Consider the following 27,895-nt stretch of genomic DNA (forward strand, 5'->3'; position numbering starts at 1 on the left):
TAATTGCCCATTGTGATCAGTCCAGTAATAGTGGAATTTCCATTTTCCCTTGGCAGAAAGAAACTGCTTATTAAGGCTTGGACAGTGATCATTTTCAGCACTTTCTAAGGGAGGATATAAATCAAAGTGATTTTAGGGCTCTCAGAGTTTGTCAGCAAACCATTGGTCGGTGTGTCTATGACAGCACTACTGTGTACGGCAGACTTTCAACAGCCTATTTTCAAGGCAGGTACGAGAACCACATTTTCACTTTAAAAATTTCTTCAATTATATATCGCCATAGTCTTGCAAAATGTTGAGGGTGATTTGGGCAACTTGCTCTATCTCAACGCCAGCAAACAATACAGCATTATGATTTTAAGTGCATACACGCGTATTCTGTTTGTGTCACACAGTTCTATTTGAATGCTCCCCTACACCGTTTACTCTGAGGTGAATTTCAGTTATCCACTATTCACAAGAAATGTCTGTATGATGAGAATTCATCTTCCTTCCCTGTATATTCCCGTTTCTTGTTGTACAAATGTATCTACAGTTGTTTACCCTATGTGCATAAATGTCCTTGGACATGAATATAGGGGATTCCAGGTGTCATAATTTTTTTCCGGCAAATTTCTTGCAAAACATGAAATGGAGGAAATGTTGTGGTCTATTCTCGGATTTGCTTAAAATACTTCCATTAAATCCCCTAGTGCCTGCACCATATATCCGTTCATTGGCAGCGTTGAATCAACAACCAAGATCATCCCTAAATTTACATCAATTAAACAACGTTTGTACAGAACCTACAGTATTAAACAAAGGGGTGCTTGATTTATTCTTGGTCAGATGTGTCACGCGTCTACTTATCCACTCCCATGCCACACCTTTCCACTATTTTTTTTCCTGTGGTAAATGATCAAACGAAAACAACCCATGTGCCATGTCATTTTTGGAACCGTTCCAACAACAGCTGAGTTCGCGCTGTTGCGTATACACACACACGCCACGCTGGTACTGTGACAGCGCAGATCTCCACAACTCTTGTACTCGCTTTTGACAAATAAGTTCAGAGTTTAAGTTGATTATTTTTCATCTGTTGCCTTGATGCAACGATAATTTAACCTGCAGGTCTCCAACAATAACCCGGCGTCTCTGTTTTTATCATCCTTCAACAGGTTACTTCCTCCCCCTTGCTACATTGGACCCGGCATTCATGTAATTGCGTGCAACAACCGCTACATGTAATTCTGACAGGAAAATAACAGTGTGACAATTTTTATTCTTCATTTCCACCGACATTTTACCCTCGCTGGCAAAGGCACACAACAACTGACATTTTTTCCATCAATCAACACCAAACCACCCTAGTTTTAATCACTGCTGTATAACACAGTTCATATTTTCAAGTCCTCCACTGCATGCTCACACTGTGTGTATTGTTCCAGTCAATTGCTTTATGAAGAGTTCAATTTAAACCAATGATTTCAATTTTAGTTTCAGGCATGCTAAATAGTCTGAATTTTTGAATTTTACACAAATACCTGGGTAACGCTAACAACAGTTATTCTTTAGCAGCAGTTTGACTCGCTTTTTATTCAAAAGGAAGCAATAAATACCAGTTCTTTTGGTAATTCTCCAACATAATTATTCTGTGCATTAAATAGCAAAAGCGCAAGTTACTACTTGTACTCAATTCTATAATGTATACAAGCCCGGCCTGCCTGAATACACCCATAGTTTTCCTTCCTGGAGAGAACCAAACCGACCTCCATGCTCGGACACGCATGGTTGATGTCCACGGACATAGCCCGGTCTGTCAATGCACTCTTCCATCAGACACATGAAGTGAGAGATTACGGGCTGAAAACCAAGGCCTGTATACTCTCCATCGAACATCTGTAACGCAGTCAAGCCTCAAGATAATTATATTTCCCTTCTTTCTTTCTTTCCCTTGTAATACACTGGATCTTTTTTTATTAATGTAATATTAATAATGCTGAATATTGTAGCGATGTAACCCGTCCATTATACATAATTTAGATGGCTCTAAGGAAAGACAACTTTGCAGGTGCCATGGCACACTACCATAATCTCATACTAAATGTTCTCACTGCATTCAGCCTTTCGAATCAACATGTTTTCCCTGATTTTACTGGAAGCGATAGCAGTTCCAGGATTAGGAAAGGGGGAAAGCATTCCATATTTCATGGGGGGAAAAGACGTGGGTTAGGCATTTACGGCCAGATTTACAAAGATCAATTTTTAGGTTTCAAATACATCTGACAATCCACATTTCTTGCCAGTCCTATCCCTCACTCTTGTGAAATGTGTAATTTTATCGACGAATTCAAAGTTTCAACTGATTGCTAAGTTTAACTAAAATTTGACGATCATTTTTTTTTGCCAAACTGATTTCTTCTAATAACCTTAAAACTGTGCCAGTGACAATAAATTACTCTACAAAATATCCAGCGTTTACACAATGTCAGCCATCAAAGTTAGATAGTGAGATAGACATAACACAACTCACCCTACAGCATAATTAGAGTTGAAGAAAATCTGTTTGCATACAGAAAATGAAGTGGAAACAGTAAACAGAATATCAAAAGACTATTTGCAGATGAGACAAAAAGAACTGGGGAAATAGCTAACTTGATAGCTCATAAAAAAACATAAATTAAAAAAATATTTTTTTTGAAAAAAGTAGCAACATAAAGCAACCACCATCACTCTGTAAAGTTTGGGAATATACTTTTTTCTGCATGTTTTAACAAATCAGGGACTCCACTTGGCTCGTTTTGCACAAAGTATGGCCTCAAGCACTTCCTAAGCACGCCAGAAGCAGCCTTAAACAGCAGCCCATCTTATGGCATAGACAAGAAAGAGCTGAAGGATTTGTGTCACGTCTGTGCAGCAGATTGGATAGATGCAGACTGCGTTCATCGCTTAACATGGCCTACCCCAGACTATTAATGGCCGTCTCCGAGTATGCAACGACTCAAAACAACATTGTAGTACTTAGGAATACAACACTACATAGCCTCAAGTCCGCAAAGTCCCTTACATTTCATGTCAGTCAAAACTTTGAGAAAATCCCTCAGGAAACTCTTAGGGAAACTGTGATTCTCCCGGAAATCAGAGAGGAGCTCCGTAAGCTCTACAGTCGGAGTGAGGGGAGAAAATGGACCATGGATTGTGTGTAGTGCCGTAGTGCTCGTGTCATGGAGACAGCACAGAGTCCCTGAGTCTTGCCCATTTATGGGAGTGTTGCCAGTGCTGCCTCCTGCTCACGATCCCACAACCATTCACAATGACATCTATGGAGATGCAACACGGCTCTGAGCGTTCGGCCCACTGTCTCCCTGTCTCCCAGTGCATCCTGCTTGGCATTCATGGCACTCGTGCGTTAGGTCCACTGCGTCAACCACTTCTTGTCAAACCCTTTCAGAACAAGGGTTGTGAAAGGGGGTTAAAAATAGGATGTTGTCCGCTTCTCAGAACACCTCTTAGCAAGTTCCGCACAAAACTCTGCACCCCCCAACGCCCTCGACTGATCGGACAGTGAACTTTTTAATCAAACTGCAAAGACTAACATTAAGGGTGTAACAGAGTCCCTTTGCACCATTCACACTGATTCACTTTCCCATTTTCATCAATCAATCACCCTATCACAGAGCCTCCCCCCTAAAAAACAATAATGGGGGAACCAAGCTGGTACTCGGTGAGCTTCATGGACATCTCCCTTTTTCGTACGATAGCACGACACGTCTGGCGACACAAACACATTTGCTGGAGTTTTAAAATAACACAAATGCATGCGTGACATTCAATTTTGTGTCACGTTTTTATCCGAGGCAACAGCTGCATTGTCATGTCATGGTAGACAAGGTTTTCTTGTTTTTTGGGGGTTTTTTTATGCACCGTTTCTCTTTGATAGAGACGGAGAGAGTTGACATTCTACCGCAACCAACAACAAAAAACACTCAACAAATTTGCTCTCCGTAACAAGAAAGAATTCTAAGGTTTGATATCCTAGGTTTAGCGACAGTTCGATAAGAGAGAAAAACCCTGCAATGTCAATAATTAACATTTAACATCGCCTCCTTTGTAACTTTCACGCTATATTATCTCCATAAGAAACATTTCCAAATCCACTTCCTTACTCTTTGTTCCTAATTCCCTGAAAAGAGGTGTGTGGTAAATTACTACTTTCAAGATATAATGTGCCCGCATCAGGTCCAGAGTCAGTCCCCCTATTTACCGACAAAAACAAGGGATGCTCCCTAAACAAGTCAGACAATAGCAGCTAATGGGTATGTCCTATATATATATATATACACATAGGCACACCACACACACACACACACACACACACACACATATTGACACAAACCCAAACGCATAGACCGAGGGTATGCACTTTTCTTCATCTCATTTTGGGAACTTTCTCTTTTGCTTCTCCTTTTTGACCGAAACGGAAAGCCATTTGCACAATAGATTATTTATCAGGATTTCTGTGAAGGGCCTTCCTGTTCTCATCACAGATCCCTTTAAGTTTTTGTTTTCCCGTCTTTGCAAAACGACAAAGAATTGGTGGTTTTGAAGCAACTAGAAACGATAAAAAAAAACGCCTCAAACTTTCACATCCTCAACCTTTAGTCCTTTCTAAGGTAATTCGTTGGCAGCCAAGCTCCGTGCTGAAATAATGGGAGGTCCTCACGACAGAATAATAAAAGGGAGGGCAGAAAACATTAATATTTTATTGTCATATAAGGGGAATAAATTTGACTATGTCAGATGAAGTAATGGAATCTTGGTTTTTATCTGTGGAAACGATCTCTGTGAACGCTGCGATAAGCATCATGGTAGATTTTACACTGCATCATGGCTGTCTGTCAGCTTAGGGATAGTTGCTATGATTCTGATGCAAATCTTCACAAAGCGGCAGCATAGCTGCCATGCAAATGGCTAATGACGAGATGCACAACTCGACCAAATGAAGAGCAACTCAAAATAATATGTACCACGTACGTATGCGTGCCATTTTATCCCACCACACCGATTCCTGTCCTGCAACATCGGCAAACCGGAGTGACTAACGACTGAACCGCATTTATGCAAAACTTAGTCCCAGCCAAAGAGCGGTGTTATTAACGATGCCATCCAATTTTAGGTGCGTTCTGTTGAATCCTCCACTGTTTTCACCGCGCGTGAATTATTTCCTCATCGGTTCCTGAAGTGAGTTTACACTACATACGCTTCAATCAATACAATGTTTACTCAAATAATATCAATTTGTATTCAAATATGACCTCCTGAATTTCCAGTAATATTAAACACAGTAAATCACCAGAAAGCTCCTTTCACGATACGCACATTGGATATGCTTTAACAGTTTGTCACAGACTAGTCGTACTGTGTGAGCAAAAAGTTACAAATGTCCTCACTTCCAACCTTCAAATCATTTTGCTTCTATGCCTATTACCTTTTTACCATTTTTACTTCTGCAAAAAAATTGTGTCAATTTTTAAACTCTGAACGCTTTGATCCGCGGAAAGAAATTAAACAGCCAGCTCTTCCTAATAATACAAATTTCCAGAGTAAAACTAATTGAGAAACGTTACATGTAAATTAGTAATTGTTCTACGTAAAATGTTTCACATCTGCTGGGTATCATAAAAATCCTATTTGTACCGTCAACGTTCTGGTAGTTTCGCCACTAGCCTTGGACGAGATGCGTAATGAGCGTTTTTTCCAGAAAATTTACACCTATCCACTTTGACATTTTCTTAGCAAGGACTTCTGCCCATCAAAACAAATTACCCGAGATGGACTATGTGACCGGGCGGGCTTTCCTTTACGTCCTTATCAGTTATTTTCAATATCTCCGCCCTTCCCCCTAAACACCTGCCGTCGGTCGTACCTGTTGAGAGAGCACGACCGAGCCGACCGTGCAACGTGCAGTGATGCTGTCATCTGGCTATGCACGTAACAAATTGAACTACGTACGACTGCCGACCAAAAAAAAACACCTATCGAAGACTTTTAAATTTTCCCTGCAGATTTGTATGTAGCTGAAATATTTTCTCCGTTCAAAGGTTCTTGCAAACTGACCATCAATACTGTACAACTCTGAGCACCTCAAACAAATTGCAGCAAAATTTCAGCGACGTTACGCACAGCACACACAACACACTGGCGTCAGGCCGGGATCGCCCGGTACCAATATTTTTTTTGTTTTCATCCAACAAAGGCAACGTACACTCGAAGAATGTTGTGTCAACGGAACGTGTTATATACTTCCTATATTTCGGATATAAACGTTTCCATCAAAACTAAAACAATATGGAGATGTTAAACAAAAATGTGTACTTTCAAGTGAGAGATCTAAAAATATTCACGTTCAAAGAGAAACACGGTGAACTTCCACACAGCTATGATGAGCAGTGCTAAAACGTCGGTCACGACCGACTTTTATAGGGCAAACATTTCGATCCCTATTCTATTTTGATATTTTGCGGAACTGACCGTTTTCAAGTTGAGTTGGGCGGCGAGCTGCCAAACAAACTGAAACGCTGACAGATGGGTCGCATTGGTGAGAATTTCGATCGAAACAAAGCTATGTGACTATGAATAAACCATAGAGGAGTACGGGACAAGACGGGCTTTGCCTAAACCCTATTGGCGGGGTTCCCATGAGTCTTAAGATGTGTTCGACGCAGAATATGCGACGGGAGAAGAAAATAAAATCGGCGTCAATGCATTTCGCTTGACAGGTGACCAGCCATAGACTTCTAAAATTATTGCGAACTAAATCAAGCCTCGAAATTGTCTCTGAATTCCCTCTGAGCTTTTGTTCCGGCTTGCCACCACACGTAGCGCTGTTAGATTTACTTTCAATTCTGCTTCGAAAAGAAATTGAGTTCGTTCTTTCAGTCCCGGTTTAGCAGCGCCTTAGCCTGTATCACTGCGATGCGATGGCAAAGCATTTGGCTCATAAATAACACGGTATGCCTCCCTGTGTAATTTCTCCCCCGCAACAAAAACCCACAGAAAAGTCCGCACAAAGACGCTATTTATAACCAGCCTCTCACATGTCGATGCATATTGTTCGTTCTTCCATTGAAAAGCGCTTTACCGATGAAAAACTATATACATGGAATATAATAAGTCTCGGGGAAGTGAACGGCAAATTAGTTGCCTAGGCCCAGTTCACAGAAATTGAATTTTTAAATTGCCCGTCGTGTTGTATTCATGCTGAACTCTAAATCCACAGGCCGGTAGTTCCGTATCAAAGCCAGTACACAGATCTCCCGAATGTCTTTGCGGAAGATCTTGCGTTTTGTTCCACATGTTGTGTGGAACGGCGGTGCCTTTTTTTTCAATGCGCGATTTTACAACTTTGAATGAGATTACGATTGGCTTTTCCATCAGCCTGTCCGCCACCGCCACCGAACCTTGAAACGCTGCCAATGTCTATACACATTAGCCACTTCCTCCCGCGACATGCTCCCTAAGTTGGGGACTAAGTTGTTGGACTTTCAACGTTCAGTCAATTTCATCCATATTTTGTGCCCTCGTTTCCAACAAGCCCCCTTGTCAATGAATCTTCAGACTGATGTTTGTATAACTGTCTTTCCAACAGCACTGACAGCTAGCTGCTAAGAATCCATGGTGCACCCCAAGTTCCTGTTCGCTATTTGCTACATGTAAGTTTGGGGTCACTTCCTGAGTTCCCCCCGCTGATTCCAGTCATTTCCAGAACAAAACCAAAAGCGTGACTAATCAACCAAACACACCATCAATATCAGTCGCCAAGTCCCGTCGTTTCATTCTGCAGCCATGACGGTCACGGTCCGACCTGGAGATGATGTTTGCCTTTTGCTTTCCCGGCGTACGGACGAAAACCGAAAACCAGGTGTCACGTACGTCCCGCGCTGTAATGCGAAGCCCACACTCAAAATAACCACGAGGATAGGGGGCCTTTATTTGTCTGCGCTCAGCTCGTGCTCCTTGTCTCTGAAAACCCGTCATTTACGGGTGTGTTTACTTAATAGAACAGCCGAGATAAATAGCTTTATTATGAATTTGCATTGCGTGTGTTTCTGCTGCGTCCCCGTCTATAGACGATGCATTTATGCTGTCCGCATGTTAAATTTACTCTATTTGAAAGGGTGGAATCGAACCTCTCAACAGGCCCACATAAATGACAACAATTTTTCCCGACTAAGCACACGCTAGACTTACACGATACTGATTTTCGTTGAAAAATATCCAGCGGGCAAGACGAGAGAGGGCTTTGTTTGTGCAGTGCCAATATCCTTGCAGCACCTCTTGGTTACAAAAGAAACGTATATGCCCTATTTTGCTCGCAGTTGAACAAAATTGAATACATACTTAACACAGTTTGAATGGCCGAACTGTCATTAAAAATCCAGCATTTTTCACCGACTGTTTCGATGCCCAGAATTAGTAAACAGGTCAGAACAGTTCAGTTAATGATCAAAAGCAAGATATTCCACAAGCATTTTTGACTCCCTCGTAAAAAGTGGATGCATGCCTGGAAACACGCAGGACGACAGCGGGACCGGGACAGTTGAAGTCGCAAGCAACGCAGCGAAAATAAAAATCTCCGTCCTCCGTGAAAAAAAGAAGCAGGTCCAGGTTTTTTCACATGTTCAGTGAAGACAGCATTACAAATTGCATACAAGTTTGGTCTGAACAATGAGTAGGGAAAATGATGAAAATTTGAATAAAAAGATTATTGCTAAGGCCTATAGAGATAACACGAATGAGGACGACTGCGCTCTTAACCATAGACAGTGCGTAGCCCAACACAAACTTGAAGCAAAGCATTCGCACACTCAATCGCTAAAATCAAGATCCTCTGAGTAATGCAACTTCGACTTTATTTATCCGAGAACACGATAGAAACATTAACAGAGAAGTTTTGAAAGCTTACGGGTGCATAATTTTAGTTATTTTGGGCAGCTTGAAAGGTCATAGTGAAATACTAAAAGTTTCACTCGCCCAAAAAAACCTTTGCTGAACTTATATTTCAAACTGAATGCCTGGAAAGATTGTTACGCATTTCAGTATCGATATAGAGTTTCAAAGACAGGAAAAACCCGAATTTTACAGGCCGTACCTACTGGGATACCTCGCTTGACAACGGCTGGGCTGACGTATTATCTAAGTACAACGAGCCTTCCTTTATTTTTGACAGTCATAGGAAGCACTTGTGTACAGCCGCCTCGACTACAGCACGATTTCTTTCTGTGTGCACTTTGCATGGATAAACACGCGTCTTTCCCTTGTCAAGCGCCAGAAACGTCGCATCATCCATCCAAGTTTCAATACAGATTAACAAATTACATTGAAAGATGGTGACGAAATTCTTAATTTTCGCTTAAATGAAAAAAATGTTCTGCTTAGGTGTTCGGCGAGCAAGCTTCAAGTGACGGTTTCGAAGTTTGTAAGTGTAAAACGTCTCTATCACAAAGACAAGAGAGATCCGCTGTTGCGTGCACAAAAAAAATAACATCTCCGATGAATTTTCAGACATATTTTACACCCCCTAGCAAGTTCAATCGAGTATATTTTGAATTCTTAGATTGATGGAAATTTTCAAAAAATCCACAAAGTAACTGTAATAATCCTTGACAGAAATTAGAAGCAGCCAAGTGGGTCTTGGACTAAATGAAAGCGGCTGAGAATGGGGTTATCCCTCGAAATGTATAAAAACAGAGAGAGAGAAAAAATTGTCTGCGTCCAACGTTTGAAACATGAAGCCTAGCCCTGCTCTCCTCAATGACATGGCATATGGCTAAACACACTGGTACTGCTGTCCGCGCGCGATACACAACTGGAAACTCACTACGCACAAACGTATACCGTACGTAACAATCGTGGCTACACTGAACTACACGAACAATATTATTTTCAACTGCATTTCTCATGATCATTTGGCTGGTTGGAAATGGTGCTTGCATCCTAGACACTTTCCTTTACATACATAGTATTACAGCAAAAACAATATACATTCGAAACTACAATATTTCCTATCGTAAAATAGATCGGGGACTCTGCAAGATGTCGTCCGTACGATGAAGAGGGTCCGCCCACACCCACAACCATATTAGTATCATAGTTCAACAGACCAAGTACCTCGCGGTATATATGTATAGCGAACCATTAGCTGTGCGTTCCGCTTCGATTCGTTAAAAATATCGAGTCAACAAAACAATCGACGTCATTTTCCAGAACGAATTATACACATTCTTTCCTGGGCAGTGATAAAGAGCCGAGCTGATATTATTAAGCATGAGAGATGAAAAGACTTCCAGTTTAATGCCAGTCTGGAACTAAGAACTAAACCGAACACAAAGGGGTTGCCCGGATGGTGAATAAAACTGGCTATCGCCAAAACACGTCAACGATCAGCGTCAACGGCACGGTTCGCTGGCATGAGCGTACGTGGAAAAATAAAATTCTAAAAAGAAAGAAAATAGATAAGACACATGTAATTACCTGGCAGGGCTTGTTGAAAATATTTCCCCTGGTACGGAGGTATATTACTGATACTTTGCGGCGTTGCTGCCCCGGGTTGGTGCCGCACTCCGCTCGTTCCCGGCTGCTGTGTGTCGGTAAATATCGGACTCATCAACACACCCGAATTCACTGCAGCCGGCGTGCTACTGCCGACTGGTTGACCTTGAAATGTTCCCCGCCCGTCCATTTCTCCGGCAGTCTGTCCTTTTCTATTGACTAATGAGCGAGTTTAGGGTATGGTTCACTCTTGTAGCACTGGGCACCGACAGACGCTGATCCACTACCTGCAAGACAATGTTGAGATTAGAGAGCGACTGCTTATTTTTGTGCGTCTTGGCGCGAATATATCTGCAACAGCGCACTGTACCATGACTACCACGTAGCCACGTGAACGTCATTTCGAAACGTGTCCGAGAGCATATAACTGTGAAGTTTGAAGTGAAAAGCGGGACGTCAGAGTATCGACACGAGCAAAAAGTAACGTATAAACTGAAATAAATATGTGTAAATATTCAGAGAGATGTTGAACGAAAGTATAGCTACGCAACAATAATACCCCGCGAGAAGCGGCCACTCATACAAAAAAAAACATGGCTGATCACAACGGTGTCGTTCACGATTGTTCACCGGGAACGAAATTATCTGACAGGATGACAATACGTTACGCAAAAACACTAAAATGGCCCCGTGTACAACTATTCCCTTTGTTTATTTCGAAGCGACAGATGTGTATGCACGGCTAAAGTTTACCAATAGTAATAAACGGGCTCGTCGTTTGACATTAGCGCTACCACACTGGCCCATAGTACGGTTCATGTGTGCGGGTATGGTCCCCTCAATGATAACGGCAAGCAAGAGTTGAAACACTTCTCTCATTAGACCGTACATACATGAAAAAAAACGCGAGTTAGATTGTCAGACCACAGCTGCACACCCATTTCTGAGCACTATTGACAAAACCGCAAGACTTGATGAAAATTTAACACAGCGATCGATATTATTTTCCCTGTTCAGTTTTTGGCGTACGGTCTCGCCCCTTTAGCATCAACAGCCACGATGTCGACTGTGTCTCAGTCTGGGCCGTTGAACTATGAATTGATCGCCACGATGTGTGCGGAGATATCCGTGGACGGTAAACACGATGAAAAATATAAAAACATTAAAATAATTGCATCAATTTCACACCATAACATGAGGAAGTTAATTTCACTATACGTAAATTCGTAATCTTCGTCTGTGGGTTTTCAAAGGCGGCCGAACAGGTTAGGACTGGCTATCAAAACAGCTTCATGTCTATGAAAGAAAACACGTACACGTATGTACGTATAGACTAGCGCTGCTGTTGAAAACATGTGACTCAGCCTGTCTGTTGCAAGACGCGTACATAAATAGTGATCTCTCCGCGTTCTCTGTTATAGCCAGAGCAAAAGAATAGTCACATATCAATTTTTTATGCCATTCTGTCAGTGGTAGGACTGGGATGGTTTTTTTGGTACTGGCCTATTGCTCTGTAGAATAATCCCGTTGTTTTACGAACACCATTGACAGAAAAGGACGAACAGAAAAAAATAGTATATTAAAGTATGTGAATTACAAACCGAATGCGTAACATCGCTCACCTAACACAAATTTGAAGTAAAACATACTGCAACCTGGGAAAAATTCATATTTTTTCCTATTTTGAGATAGCATTGTGTTGTACAACGTTCTACAGCTTGCACTACTGTGGCCAGTGCAGCAGTGTTGTGTCGTGTGCATTGACGTTTGTGAGCGTAGCGCCACTGCGTAAAATATCCATTACGATCTGAACTATTTTCAGTCTTTGGGAATTTTTAGAGGTTGAACGATCGGGCGACACTAAATGATTCGAAATCGTTCAAAATCGCCACCTTTTGTGAGTTTTTTATCCTTGGCACAGTTCGGAGTGTCGAACGACTCTTGACAATGATGGTTCAAGTTGGTGGTCAGCCACCGTGAGGCCCAAAATGGAGTGAAGCCGATAAACACTTTAATCCCCAAAACAGCGACCTTGCTAGGATTGTCAACGACAGAAACGCGGTCTCAAAAATTCAACATTTAGCGTGAAAACTTCACTGATAACTCTCAACAGTGCGACCCTACTTATAAATCTCGAACACGTCCGTAAAATATGACATATCTCGCCTTTTTTGCGAGCCACTAACTTTCATCTTAATGGTCGTGAATCACGCTGAATGCATGACGAACCAAGTCCTTTTTCGGTTTTTTTGCAGAACAGCCCAAAATATTCACTGCCCGGTGTCTTTGTGTTCAGCAGAGCTATATCCACAATATAATTCGAAATCTGTGAGAGAGTGCCTTTATCACAGAAGTTTCATACCGACAAAACGTCAAACTTTTGTAGAACAGATTCTAGACAGCCTCCCTTTCTCGGTTTTCCTTTTCGAGAGAACGACGGTGGATCAGCGAGTACGAGCCGGCCATGCCACACGCTCGGCGCGGCGAATGGTGTCTGCACGTGCGTGTATGTACGTTCGGTGACAGGGTAAAACTGAGTACCTAGTATGCTGTAAGGGCTCCAGTTTTGATGAATCGGCGCGATTGTTAAGCATTACGGACACCCAGTTGTCCCCGAAGTTGGAGAAAAATTGTGAACAGATATCCACATCATGGCGGACGTTTACAACGACGTGTTTGTTTTTGCCCACAACACCGCGAAGACAGCTTTGGTAACGCGGGACCAGGGCTTCGCTGACGTCGCAGCAACGACTCGCTATCGGTGCTAAAATCTACGGCCCGAAGAGAATACTGTTTAATCGACAGACACCCAGCAATTGGCAATCGCCCGAAATGGACATGAAAATTACCCAGACCTTTCTGGCTCCAACATCTGAATCGACAAAGTCGAAAACATATCGGCTGGAAGACCGTACCGCTCGACGTGTACAATGTCAACTTCGAGAAAAACTTCAAAATCAAATCCCAGAGAATATAAAAGTTAGTCGGGAAGTGAAATATTTCGCTCTACGGAGCGGGGTTCACGGCAGATGTACTTACGGGGTGAGGCGTTGTCGGTTCCGGAGATTGGTCTGGCGGGATAAATCCGAAAGAGTTCAAAAGAATGAGATCATTTGGTGTGTGATTGATGCTGACTACAGCACATGTTGCATTTTCTTAGCCCAGTGTGGCTAGTGGTGTGGTTTTTATCGCTACACATTGCATTGCTTGCATTGTACCACACTACTGTCTGTACAAAGTAAACAGCATGCTGATTGGCCCAGACAAAACCCTTATCAATTATTTAGAATAATGGTTGTCGGTTTCAAGGTCCCCCAGTCTATGAAGACACGCATTGATTGTCAACCAGCCAGTCGACGGTGCGTGTGTCAGATCGGCTGATTTAGAGGGGTAAGTCGAAGCTATGCATGATACAGCAGGAAGTTATTTGCCCCCGTACCTAAGAAGTGAAACTTCCCATTTCGAAGTATACACTGTATTCAGTGTTTTTACTTTCGGGGATGATAAGACCGACCGGGAAATGCATTAGTGTCCATTCTTTAAATTGTACGAGGCGGGTAATTCCACTGCGGCACCCCTGTCACTCAATACCTTGTCCAGTTTAGTCCCACGACGCCCGAGGTCTTTGGGCATAACTGAAACGGATCGCCGCCTCTGTATTACAGCACGAGTCAATTGCTTGCTATGGACCTACACACTGAAGGGGACTAAGGGGAGATAGGACTGTGGGTCCGGTCCGCAATCACGCGATCAGATAGTTCGTCCAAAGGTGCCATTCATTACGTATCTATGTTGGCATGTTGTTGCAGTGGGGGGAAATTCAACAGCACTGAATTAATGGGAATGGTCCATGACTTGGCTGTCACCTTGTTGTAAGATTTAAATTCTCCCTCCGTAAAAACCGCTACGTTTACAAATCCACTCACACTGTTCAATCCAACCCTGTGTTCTTGACTCAACGCGCACGAAGCGGCCCGTACGTATGCTGAGGTAACTTAACTATCCGCTTTTCCTTCGTCCGTCGGCCGGAAGCTAATGCACCGGAACAAACGTGACCCGACTTCTTTCTCTCTGAAATTTTACATTAGAATCAGGACATTTTCCCCGATAGATCTCAACCTGCCATCGCAGATACTCACACAGCCCCACGGACGGACCCCGTCGCAGTTTTTGTCAGTAGTGAGACCTAAATTACTGGTCACCATTTCACCACAATGGATTTTGAACGGGGAATGAATGACGCTCAAAAGGGGAACAAACCCCCGACAAATATTTTCCCAATCGTTTATGTTTAGCAGTTCTCAATTCAAATCGGCCAGTATTTACCTTTTGCCAACAGTTCGAAGCTTTTTAACGAAGCTGCGGTGGTCTGATAGGAATGCAAAGCGAATTATTACTTCGGCTGCCAGTTCTCGCCGCGAGATCACATTTGAACCGAAGACCTCAGCGTAAGTTTTTTGGTTTTGGCCGGTACACGAGAAAGTGCCGAGTTGCGAGGCTTTTCAAGTACGCGGGCCTGTCCTTCAGCGAAGATACAAATACTCTCCGCGTTTGACTGTACCAAGCCGCGACAGTCACTCTCACTTACCTTAGTGCCGTTGCTATGGAAATCAACTCCTCTGGCCGCGAGGAAGTGATAGCAGCGATTGTGATGTACAACATTAATATGACAGCGACTGAGAATAAATCAGGGGTAAATGCACCCAGCAGAAGTGAACATTTCAATCATTGAAGCCCCGCTCTAAGGATCGACCCCCGTTCGCGCACAATAGCAGGGCTATTGCGACGGACGATCGCATTGATCGCCAGGGCTAATTAGCGCTTATGAAGGCAGTTGAGCGAGCTCCTTGCCAACTCGTCCTACCTTTAGAAAACCCGCCCACAACACTGATTTTCATCAGGGCTTTGGATGAGAACAATCTCCGAATTACCCGTCATCTTATTCCATTTTTTTGTTTAAATCTATTCCTTGTTTTCCAGTCTAGTATACGAATAAAAATGCTTCAGAATGTTATTTTTTCATTGTCGCTGAATTTGGCTTTTTTTGTGTGGTGACGCGTAATTTTCCCTAACGAAACTTCGAAATTTTTCAGTTAGAAACAAACGTTTCTTAATGGATAATTAAAAGTAATCGTTAATAAAATTATTATTTACATTATTGTCTAAGTTTATGCTAATGTCAATATAGTTAACGTTTTGGAGCGCAACCCATGAAGCAGGTATGACTTTGCGCGCCCACCCCACCCCACCCCAAACTTCCCCCCCCCTAAAGTTTGACCTACGTGCCAGGGAGACAAGCCCGGCATCCAGTGAATTGGTTGAGCATCGTTAATACCCCGTTGGATTGGTTGTTCTCGTCAAGGACACGCTATTAGCTGCGAAATAAAATGATTCTTCACACGAGCTTTACGTATTGAAATATGCGGGCAGAGATATGATCGGATATACGTGTTGGTTGAACTGTCGTTCCACTCGGTTCAGTTTTACCTCTTCAGGGGGTCTTGCAAGTCCCACCGCGATATGCTCAAATCTGCGGTGCAGTTTCTGCGTGAGCCTCCAAGACTCAAAGTCATTACTTTATGTTTGCACACGCTGTTACCAGGGTAACAGGGACTGAAAGCGCGGGATTCTCGATGCAGAGCCAGACATTGAATGCGGTAGTGTGTAATTCAAGCTTTCGGAGTACATCTGCACGAACGGGGGATATGAATCGCATAGGACTAATGGCCCAGCTGACGTATTCGAGCCCAAAAGCGCCTTAACGAGGGAAAAAAAACCATGACAAAACATATGACAACAAAACGGTAAATGGCCCGGTTACATTCTAGAAAATGTGATCACAGGACATCTTTATATTAGCTACGGTGGAATATACAAAAACGTTCCCCTTAATGTAAAATTAATTACATGTTTTCAAAATAGCGCCAATGAAGGCATGCGTTGCACGTATGCCCTTTATCGATGTAACTCAAGACCTTCGGAAGGCCTTTTCGGGATGCAATCTCTACGCTGGCGGGAACATTGTATTGAGCACGAATGTTGGTAGCCCCAGTGCAATATATTCCCGTCATCGGGTGGCCCCCTCTTCAGAACAATCTCATGATATCGAACAAAAAAACAAGAGAGCGTTTGTGTTTTTGTGTCGCTGGGTGTATTCTGCAGTTGTAAGTGACGTAAGACGCAGTACTAATACCCTTTCATGATAATGTACTAGCAATTAATATTTACATATTAATCGAAAACTGAAGGACAGAGAGGTGAGAAACTCGACTCGTTTTAATGGGGAAACTCAGAGGCGAGATCCCGGTGCACAGGCACAACGCCGTAACCCGCGTATCCCGTTGATCTTAATGCATGCCGATTTTTTTTTTGCGAGGAAAATGAACGCTTTGTCGTGGAGATAGCGAAGTCCCTCGGGGAGCTGGCAAAATACATTACTTTTCGCTGTGAGAGCTTCAGAACCGTTTTAAAGGTTTGATGCAGGTCCACATTCATTTATTATTTCATTTAATGCAGATGGGTATAATTTATTTGTGATGTTCGCGTCTTGTGAAGAGTAATAATAAGGATTGATGAGTTATGAAAAAGTCGAGTCATGTGAAGGCAAGGCAATGCTTTCTCCGAAGTCCCTCTTAACCTACAGGTGTACTGAGAGTTACCCGGATTACAGTGTATTCAAATCGCCGAGGAGAATAGTTTTCTCCCCGCCAGTTATTTCGTCCCTCGACAAAGCGTCTAGGTCGAACTCCCGCTCTGGAACTAAATTAAAGGACACGCGGGGAACAAACAAGCCGCACCAGGGACGGACAAGAATGTGCGGTGTCGTGACATATACAGGACACGTACAGAGCAACAAGCTATTCAATAACAGCAACCCGAGGGAGATCACAAAAAAACTTTAATGCAGAATCGATCACCGCATTTGATTAGCGTCGGCAAGCACTTGTCAGATGCTTTGGTCCTTCCCCTCTGAAATACAGGTATTTATAGAAAATCGAGAAGAATTATTAATAAATCGCACGCTGTGAAAGCAACGAGATGACTCTCACATTCAAAATGCAAATGTATCTCGACGGTATACAGAAAGATCACGCTAAACTTCAGTGGCACGGCGTTGAAAGGCGTGCTTCGATCGACTTGGTGTTTTGTTGGCAATTCTGCAACCTGAATGTGTGTGCTTACTTTTAAGAAGCGCGTGTGTGGCGCATCTCTAGCTCCGATACGCTATGTATGACCAAAGCCGAAAAGCGCGCAAACTAGAAGTCTTTCAAACCAAAAAAAATCTGATATACTATGTATCCACCCTATGTGCACAATGCAGTGTATTTTAACATACAGCAAAGCGAATTTCGTTGATGTTTCTGATCAAGTGTGTACATCGTGTACGTGTCTTGATCAAATGTAATACTAACATTATTTCTGTAAACACTGTCATATTATAATATTTTCATTTGGTTGCCCATTAAGTCATATAATTGATAGAAGAGAAATAGTTAATTTGTTGAAGGATTTTTATAGTCCAGCGGTGGAAAAGGATCTTACACCACGCGGAACATCTTCACAGTTGCGCATTGCATGTGTTGTTCACTGTGGCACCGATGACGTATAGGCTTAACATGCAGTATATACAGAGTCGAAGCTCGGCTCACACTTCTTTGTATGTAATAAGTTGTGAATGTTGCCCAATGCATTTCCCAAAGCGCCTTTTTTTTTCAGGGAAAGGTAGCGGGGGATACAGTTTCCTGGAGTTAAACAGAAAAAAAAATATGATTTTAAGATTTGAGTCACCATGATCGTTGTGAAACTAGGCCTGAGAATCACAAATGACATAATTACACAAAATTATGCCCATTTTGGGTTCCGTATGCGTATCTGTAATTTAAAGCAATCAGAGGGCAAATCTAAAATTTAATCAATTTCCTCTTTTATTTTCAGCGAGAAAGCTGCATGTTTCTGATGTGTTATTGACTGCGTAAAAAGACTGAACCTATGCCAGTGTTTCACTCCCGAAGTTACAAATACATAAGACCCACAAATTACTTTCAACAGACAACAGTCGAAAGTCGTGAAAGAAGGTTAGACTGTGTCAACCGGTCTTCCGGTGGTCGTGCCATCTTCATCGTCACGGTCTAGCTGTACCACCATGTGACCAGCCAGTGATACAGCAGGATGTTGTCTAGTTGGGAGCAACCTTGTGACGGAAAAAATCTGCATTGTCCAAAGTTTCATCCGCTTCTCTCAAAAGTGAACGTATGACTGATATGATGGACACACACGGCCGACACCATTTCAGGCACCATGATGATAGTCATGTGGTGCGGGTTGACATCGGTTCTATCTTACCAGTGTGAAACGGTCGGGAAATACGAAAATTTCATGTCATTTATGAGACGGGAAATGCTTTGCATAAGCTTATGTTATACACTGGCGCGAAACTCCAAATCCTTCATAATTTTACAGTTTATAGGTTTCCCAATTTGAAATATATCTTCTTACAACAGTTTCTGATGTCGTTAGCCCTCCCTTCTCTAAAGTGTATGCACGTCACGTCCCAGTGTGTTATTCGCCAAATTCTGTCAGGGATTGCAGTATTAGAGGACCAAAACAAATTGCGTTTATTGATGTCCCCTAAAATGTGGTCCATTTTGTATCCGACGGCAACAACCTATATACGCTCTCTCTCTCTCTCTCTCTCTCTCTCTCTCTCTCTCTCTCTCTCTCTCTCTCTCTCATATATACCCATTGAACACAAGGAAAATGTTGTGCCCCATACCAATTCTCGCTGAGTCGTTGAGTAACGTACAGCAATTTATTCCTATTGCTTTTCCCTTCTCGTCTGCTCATTCATGGGGCATATTTCGAAGAAAACACCGCGAGACCATTACTTCTATGTATTTATTTAAAAAACATGTCTATATAACCGATGATGTTTTCCCATCTTGCATATTCAGTTGAAATTCCCCACACTGCAAAAGAAGGGAATTGAGGCAGACGCGATACAATTCTAGATTCACCCAAATCCGAGCATGATTAAGAATATCATACCAGCGTATCCAGAATTTGCAAAATTCCACGATTACTGGTAAACAACATTCAATCTCCACAAGCCCTATTTTTACAATATTTTTGTTGCCATCGCGACGACCCCGCTCAAGCGGTATGTACGCTTATAGCGCCATAGTCTGCAGACTTAGCGATCTGTCACAAGGTTTCGTACGACCAGCCACGCTGTGGACTAGCTATCCGTGCATAGGAGAGTAATGTAGCATGTTAAATTTACTTCGCGTTGGCGCCATTATTCTCTGGTCTCCACTCAATTTTGAACAAAAAAAGTTACAAACGAAACAAAAAATGGTAAATTCTGCTATGTCCAGAATAAACTAAAAAGCTGGGATGCTAGCGGTATCATAGTGGTGCATAAATCATCGTATGAGACGATGCAGACTGGCTGTAGCTGGACCAGGCCTGATGCATGGGATGTGTAATAGAAATGTGAGCAAAAGCCAGCGTAGCGATAAGGTTAAGCCACCGACAACGGTCCCAGTTTTCAGTCAATTTTACAAGGTTGTGGTTGCAGCAGCAAGATTTGATGAGTGAGTGTCAGCGGCGGCTTATCCAGCTATTGTGACATAGATCACAGCAGTGAAACACTATGCACCCATGCATGCACGCCTTTTCTACAAAATACCTCAAACCTTCTCTTCACTCCGCTGCTGATTAGTTTTAAGGCTCTCCGTGTCTAGTTAATTTCATCCCATTCCCTTTTTTGAAACAAAAACAAAAAAACACAAAGCAAATCCCTGTTTTGTGAAAGAGTCTACGCTCTTAGCCCCTAATATTGGGCACCATAAACAAGTGGAGTGAAAAAGAGATTACGCTGTCGTTGATAGCGTGCGCGTTTCAGTGTCAGCACTGTGGCATATACATAGCCAGTCATAGCACATAGCGTATTTCGTTGTGTTCACACCTGATACATAAGTGGACGTTGGCTGGATTTTACATGAAAAGATTCCTAGCATCTTACCAGTTTATGTAGAGTTCAGGTAATACACTCCAACTTATCCCTAGATCGTTCTTTTTTTACACAATAGAATGACCCTGTAGCCTATACCCAGCCAGTCTTTCAACCTGCGTTTTACAACCCCTTTTTACATTTGTCTCTCATTCTAGCCGGCCAACCAGAATGAAGCTACCAGCACGCGGTGTATTCTAGTGTCGTTGCTGTTTTGATACGTAATATATTTTTTTTTATTTGTTTGTTTTATTTTTCAGTACTTCTGTTGTGACGCCGAAGCTTACACTTCCCCGGCGATGCCAAACTTTACCATTTGCTCAGGGGAGAATAAACGCCACTGCAGCGCCAGCCTCATGTTGCCCGCATCGGGCTGTTTTTGTATATACACACAACGAGACCCGGCACTCTGCCTAAACCTCGATATCTGCAAAATGCACTTAGGGAAATACAACACTCAGTCAAGATTGGAGTGACTTCTCCAAGGTAACATGCTCCGAAATCGTTTATTCAAACTTTGCAACGCCTTTCAACGTGCAAGCTTATGACAACTTAGAGCAAGTAACGGCAATACAGCGCAAGTCACGCAAAAGAGCGTGCGGCGTAATCGCCCTTGTAGTACCTCGCCAGTGTTCGGGTTTGCTCATTGTAAACTTTTCTTCTCGAGACATTTGTAGTGTTTAACAAAATATCTCACCTTTCGATGCCTCTTATTCAGTTTATATTCAGCACTGTTATTCTCACTGTTTGTTTACGTTTTTGTCGTGTGATGGGCTGCACACATGGCGAACGAATTGTAAAAGCTTATTCTGTCAATCGGGCCATGAGCAAGCAGAGATTGTAGACATATCGCAGAAAAACAAATCGACTTTGGTTCCTATGTCTACATGTATCATAAAACACTGCTTGGTTCTGCGCGGAAAGTTTTGCCTTTTCAAATGACTTAATGAGGATAGTACGATTATGGTTGTCTTTACGCAGTTCTTTCCAGTTTAATTAGACGGTAAAACCATTGCAATCAGCTGATTGATTTAATGATGCGTCTCCCCGGACTAGTCCTTCCCTTTGAACTTTCGAGCTCCATAAAACTTGCATGAATTGCAGGTTATCGAGATATACTTGCCTTTAATGATCTGCCCGTTTAAAAAGCAAATGCGTGTGGACTTATTCGCAGTGATGCCAGTGTTCAACGGTTTTGTTCACTGGGGGATTGTTATTTTGAAAGAAGTCTAGCTCCACAAGAACTCGCTCGGCCTCCGTGTGCAACCTAGTAATCGAGACACCAAAGAATAGCATTGACATTCAACGTCTCCACCGTAGAAGTTTAGAATCCATATGCAATGGACGCCAACTGAACGGTTTCCGTGTTACAGCGACCGAGAAGATGATTTTCCCCGCAAAGGGTGTATTAGCCTGGGAAACAATAAGATAGCGCCGCTCAGCGTGCAGCCGGCAACAAGCGCACTTCAAAATACTAGTCGTTCGGCACTGACTTCACGCTAAAGAAGTACGAGGCTGGCTTGTCTTCGGGACTATTTCAACCATAGAAATACAAGAATTCTCACAAAAATACTTGCAGGTTAAAAAAAATCCGTTGACCGCTCTGTCAGCGATTAATCTCACACTTTTCGTATTTACTTGTGATGTTGGGCTGGTACTGTTCGACACAGACAGCGCTACTGAACTGGTTTCAAGCACACCCACATGATAGCCGGCGTAAGCGACCCGGCAGTTTTTTATCTGCATACAATGCAATTTTCCAACAAAGAAGTGAATCTCATATGAAAGTAACGGAACGATTCTCTTCACCGATTTCATCACTATTTTTAAGATTGCCCGATTCTGCAAGAGGAAAATTAACCAAACCATTTATCGTGCAATTAGCATTGGCGATAATTTTGACGATTGTACGTTAAGCTGTTAACCCGTTGATAATTACCTGTAAATTACTGCTGATTGTGTGTGCAAGTACGAACACTTTCGTATTTTCGCGTCCCGCCTCTGTTCTCGGTTTGGATCGTACATTTTTGAACAGCTGTCGCGATCCGGTATCCAGCGATGGGAATGTTCAACAAAAATTTTAAATGATATAGTTTAGAAAACCAATCAGGAAGATAAAAGCCTACGATGGCAGTTGCGGGCATGCAAAACCGTTTATTGATATATATATATAATATATATATATTGCCCGTTTCTGTCCGAAGACAAAAAATACGGATGTTGGTAAAAAATTCGACCGCTGAGAGAGAGGGGGAGAGGGGGGAGAGATACATGTTTTCACGGATTCAAGGAGGAAATTGCGAGGCCGGTATTTTGTTTACATGACTACTACGCGCCACGCGTTCGTTAAGTTGGCGAGACGTGTGTGTGTTTGCGAGGAACTCATCAAGCGGGGCCCGCGACGTGTAGACAACGGGACGACTTGATAAATAGAAACGCCGCACACTTCGTTGAATTGATTCAGGACCCCGCGTACTGTTCCACTTATCATTATTGCACGTTAGTTTCTGTAGGAAAAAAATTGTCAAAACAATGTCCATTTCTCCTACTAGGTCTCGACTGCATCGTTAAACGCCGCACTGCCCGGTCGGTGCAATCGACTTCAAAATTTTAATTTTGATCCGCTTTATGGTTGCACTAGACCCTGTTATACTGCTTACAGCGACCGATTTTTGCACATATTTTTACCACTGTTTTAGATGAAAAACGTCTCACTATACACACGTACACGGATCATAGTACTGTCCCCCGACACCATGCAATCCATGGCAATGAAATTTCAACAATCAGACAAACAATTCAAGACATACAAACGAAACATTTTTTTAAAAAAAACCTGCTAATTGCCATAGGATTGAAAATAACAAACTGAGACGGGTTGACCCGAGGAACTTGTGTCATTGCATTGGGCTAGACAAAATTTTACAGTCGACATATCAGTTGTACAGCGACGCCACATTACTCAAAAACAGAGATACCATTCAACGTTTGCATAGATTCAAGTTTTGTCTAGTATGTCGTGGTTCTCGGAGGCGAATCAGATACGGCGTCGCCATTTCCCTTCGTTTTGACATACAGAGAACCCAAAACTCCGGCTGTACGTGTTTATCATATTGACGAGAGAAGAACATGGTAAAGCGATATTACCTCAGACTGTCAGAACAGCTGCGATCTTCTGGGGGAAAACACACAACTCTTCGTGTTGTAGCTGGCTGAAATGTTCAACCTTCAAATGTGTTCTCAAGTGAGTGGGGGTCGTTTCCTTTCGATAAACGACCCGTAAAACGGCCGTAAACTGCTACGCCCTGGTGCTTTCTGGGACGAACTCAGTGTGCAAGTTTCAGTGAGCGAGGCCTGGTTTTCAACCCTGGGTTTCAACTCAATCTTGCCTCCATATTGGATCTTGATTACGCAGTCGCTTGGCCTATATAATGATGTCTGGAAAGAGACGGCTTCGGCCGGGCACCCACTTCAAAGATTAGTCCCAGACGCGGAGTCGCACCGATGCTTTCAGTGAATATTGTGCATGGCTTAGGAATTCACTCGTCGTGGGCACACGCTTCCCTTACCCGAATAACAGAGAGCTTTTCTGTGGACAATTCATGGGGCAAACAATGGGTACGCGATTCAGAGAGGAATTTTATTTGTACATGGCTTCGGGGAGGCTTTTTGTGTGGCCTGCTTGGTATTAGCATCGCAAAGGCCATAGAGTGAAGAAATGCAGCTAGCGAGGGGCTTGTTGATTTTCGTTGTTATGTAGACGAGCCTTTTTTGCTTGGACTATTAAGCTACCTCGGGCATACGCCATTAGTCATCTTGAGATACCATAAAAAAAGAGCACGCATATTTGATTTATGTTTGCAAGGTTTTACTATCGCACTTCAACTACTAGTAATAATCACAGATTCAGGTTGTTAGAAAATACCGAGAGACGTAATGCCTGTGTATATAAGTTGATCTCAAAAACATGACAATAATCCGGGCCAAAGGTACGATTATACGACAGCGTGACGTGGCATGCAACCCAAGCTGGGGTCGCTCCCAAAGCGTTTTTCTAAGGTGATCACAATACTCGGTTCAGGGTCCTCCTTACCCGCCGAGGAATCTTACCTCTAGAATGTCATAAAAAGAGGACTGCTGTGCTATGTTCACAAATATCGAGAACGGATAACCGCAACATGACCATGCAGGGATGAACAAAGCAGTCGGGTGTCTCCCAAACGCGTGAATTACTCCAAAGAGAGGTCACCGGCGGTCGCGAAAACAGAGACGAGTACAGAAACATCACTAAGTAAACACGGCAATGTTGCAGACGTCTCTGGACGTGGCAAACCTGTAAAAATTAACAGAGGGCATGAGATGAAATCCTCTCCACACATGTATTCTAGCTGCGATCATCGCAGATGCGACGTAAAATCTTCTTTACACGCATGAGAAAGGAGTCGAGTAAATCAAAAGCAGACATGTGACATGTGGCTAGTGTTTACGTACACAAGGTGCGTACAGGCCATATCTCATGTCACATTCTGAGCATACTTTGTTCCGATTGGCTATCCTTGGGTCATGTAGGCGGGGCTTCTTCCTTTTCAATAACACAACCTAATGTTGTCGCTTATATGGCTTCGTTATCTCGTTTATCTAATAATGACGTCATCGTAATATAAATAGCGGACCGGCTGGGCTGTTCTATTTAATCTCGGTACCCACGCCATGACCGATTTATGGTTGTTGTTTTTTTTCTGTGGAGTGGCATGGCATGGCGTGGTGGTTAAAGTCGGACATGTTGTGGCCGCCGATCACGTTCATTTCCAGTTGACCAGCCTGAAGTGATGGGTGTGGAGTGAGTGACGTGACCCAGGAAACAGGACAAGCAAATAATTCCGTGGACACATATTGGGTGTAAGAGGTAAAACCATTGAACCATGCAAACGAAGAACATTGGAAAACTAATAATTAGGATTCCATCGTTTTCGGTCGCATTCTCGACAAATAGCGTGAATATCGAATTCTAGTCGGTGTGAAAACGCCGACACTGTCAGTGGTTTAGTGGTGAGGCCGCTTTGGGTAAAATGTTACGAACGGAAGACAAAATACAAATGAAGTGTTCTCGCAGAAAGTTTGCCAGAAAATTAAAGTACAATAGAATTGCCGGTGTTACCTATTTGTATCAGTGTCTGTGCATGTTGTTAACTACCGCCATTTTTATGAAATCTAGTAAATATGGAATGTAAGGGCGGGAATAGTATTTTCGACTCAGTCGAAATACGCCTTCAGTTCAAACTGTACAAGGACGCAAATACTAAACACCCTGACCTGCGTCCACGCAACGTTTTTTCATCGCACCGTCGTTACAAGATAGCCGATTTTGTGAAAAACATAAACGCACCAAGCCGTGACATAACGTGTAAAGCGCACGTGCTGTACGCGCACTGATTCAGCCGGCATCCGGCCGCCGCCTCCTGTCCCGACTTACGGTGCACAGTAATTCCAGTAGCCCCACCGCTGTAATCGCTCTCGGTAAATACCGTATACCGTTACGTGAGGCCTTCTTATCTGCGAACCTACCTGCGTGTTTATAGGTAGGCCGCTATCGGCGGCTGATATCACCTTTCCCGATAAACAAACAAACACCAGACGGGATTTAGTGACGATGGTTAAAAAATGTAAGCGTGTGGGCACTGAAATCCAAGGTGCCTTTAGACAAAGTACGTGGTTGGAAATTTTTGTCTGAGAGCGCCAAGTCAGCTACGTTTGTATCATCCGAGGCCTTTCTTGTTCACAATGACAACGGCAGTATTACCACGGTGTACCGCTTTCTTTAAGGAATAATTTAACCTGGCTTGTTTGTTCCCACAACGATCTAGAAAACTCCTTCTCGCCCAGGGTTCGGGGTTGCGCCTTTGCGTCCTGTAGGCCTAGGCAGTTCAGTAGTTAGTGGAATGACCGTGAGTGGGCCCAACCCAGCATAAAAAAACACGGGTGCCAATTATGTACCACAAAGCTAACGCCAGAATAACATCTCCTTATGTTGTGAGTTTGAACCCGATTGAAAACTAGCCGTATTGAATCCAACCAGCACATTAACGCTGCTGAAGCATCTGCACTCTCCCGGGATATCTGTATTCTAAAACTGTTTATTACATTTTTATCCGAAGCAAAATCGAGCTGCTCGTTAGTCGCTCCATTCTCCCCGGCTTAGGCCCGCAGTTATATAAGCCCCAGTTTGTTTCATACTGCATTGTTATATTGATAACAAGTTTTAAATAGAACAAGTTTGGGTACAACGAGCGAGTTTTAAATTGTAACGGTATAGATAGCATTTCATCTGACTGCGCATTAGAGAAGCCATAGAAAACAAAATCGCCATAGCAACATGGGTGATAAAATCGCTGTTTCCCCATAACTAGCCGTACGGTGGTGTCGCCGAGACTTGGTAATTTTCAAGTGTCACCTGGTTAAACATATCGCAAAATGAGGGTGCGCTTTTAAGAGTTTTGTTTTCCATTCGCACTAACCGTTTTGCATTCAGAGAAGATTTTGTGTGTTGTGGCTACACAAGACGCATTCTCTTTTGCTCTTCCTTTCACGGCAGAGGGGCAACCATTCTGGTAACCATACCTTTAGCCCCAGATTGCCATCTCGTAATGGTGACACTCCTTAGGACAGCGGTGTCTCAGTGCCAACTGCGGCGAAAATAAACACGTAAACAATGGAAATCGATCGCATAAACAAAGGAATGACTGTCTATTGTTTCTGAAATGATGCCCACCGCTCGTTGTAGCGGTTTTGGCAATTTGATCCTTATCAACCAGATATTTCTGACCGTATCAGTTGAAGTAGTCTGATAAACGCGAGAAATCTCCGCACAGTTTGTTGGAGTATGGTGCGCGTATCAAAAGCGGGACAACCCCGAACAGAGTGCAAAGTCGGCGAGGGTATTTCTTTTCACGATATAAACTGTTCCACTGAGGACGTTTCTTATAATTGCACGAACCTTTCGCACATCTTGCATTCCGCTTTGTCCTTTAAAGGCCGCAATTGGAAACCCGAGAGACAATGGTTGTTTGTTATCAACGGAAAAGCTCCGATAAACAGGAATCGATTTCGTATAATGGTCAGGGAGAAAATGCCCGTTCAATTTCTTTTTTGTTCTGTTCGTCCACATCGCTTATCATGTCTAACGGGACAGGAAATCTTGAAATCGTCGACGTAGCCGTTGGTCAGGGGAAATGAAACTGCGGGTCGATTGCAATCAGTCTCGGTATCATGCAGAACAAGGGCGGGAAGAGGAACCATTGCCCCGGGGTGACGTCTCATTACCCGAGCAAAATTTCATTTTGCAACGCGTCATCT

At 43.0% G+C, this 27,895-nt stretch overlaps 1 protein-coding gene across 11 annotated transcripts in view; it reads right to left on the reverse strand.

The window, feature by feature from the left end:
- The window catches only part of LOC139151855 (trinucleotide repeat-containing gene 18 protein-like), a 75,120-nt gene extending 50,331 nt beyond the window's left edge, over positions 1 to 24,789 (reverse strand). For 8 of the 11 annotated variants that reach the window (XM_070724883.1, XM_070724882.1, XM_070724879.1 and 5 more), the window contains exons 1-2: positions 13,570 to 13,744; positions 10,513 to 10,817 (exon numbers count right to left, since the gene is read on the reverse strand). In XM_070724883.1, coding sequence (XP_070580984.1) covers positions 10,513 to 10,720 — 208 coding nt within the window. In that variant the 5' untranslated portion in view covers positions 10,721 to 10,817; positions 13,570 to 13,744. Of the gene's footprint in view, positions 1 to 10,512; positions 10,818 to 13,569; positions 13,745 to 15,118; positions 15,137 to 23,689; positions 23,862 to 24,652 lie in introns of those variants that run through there. The other 3 variants (XM_070724877.1, XM_070724875.1, XM_070724878.1) reach the window with 3 other exon arrangements.
- Positions 24,790 to 27,895: the final 3,106 nt, after the last annotated feature.

This window comes from Ptychodera flava, chromosome 15, assembly GCF_041260155.1.
Source record: "Ptychodera flava strain L36383 chromosome 15, AS_Pfla_20210202, whole genome shotgun sequence".
Classification (NCBI taxonomy): Eukaryota; Metazoa; Hemichordata; class Enteropneusta; family Ptychoderidae; genus Ptychodera; species Ptychodera flava.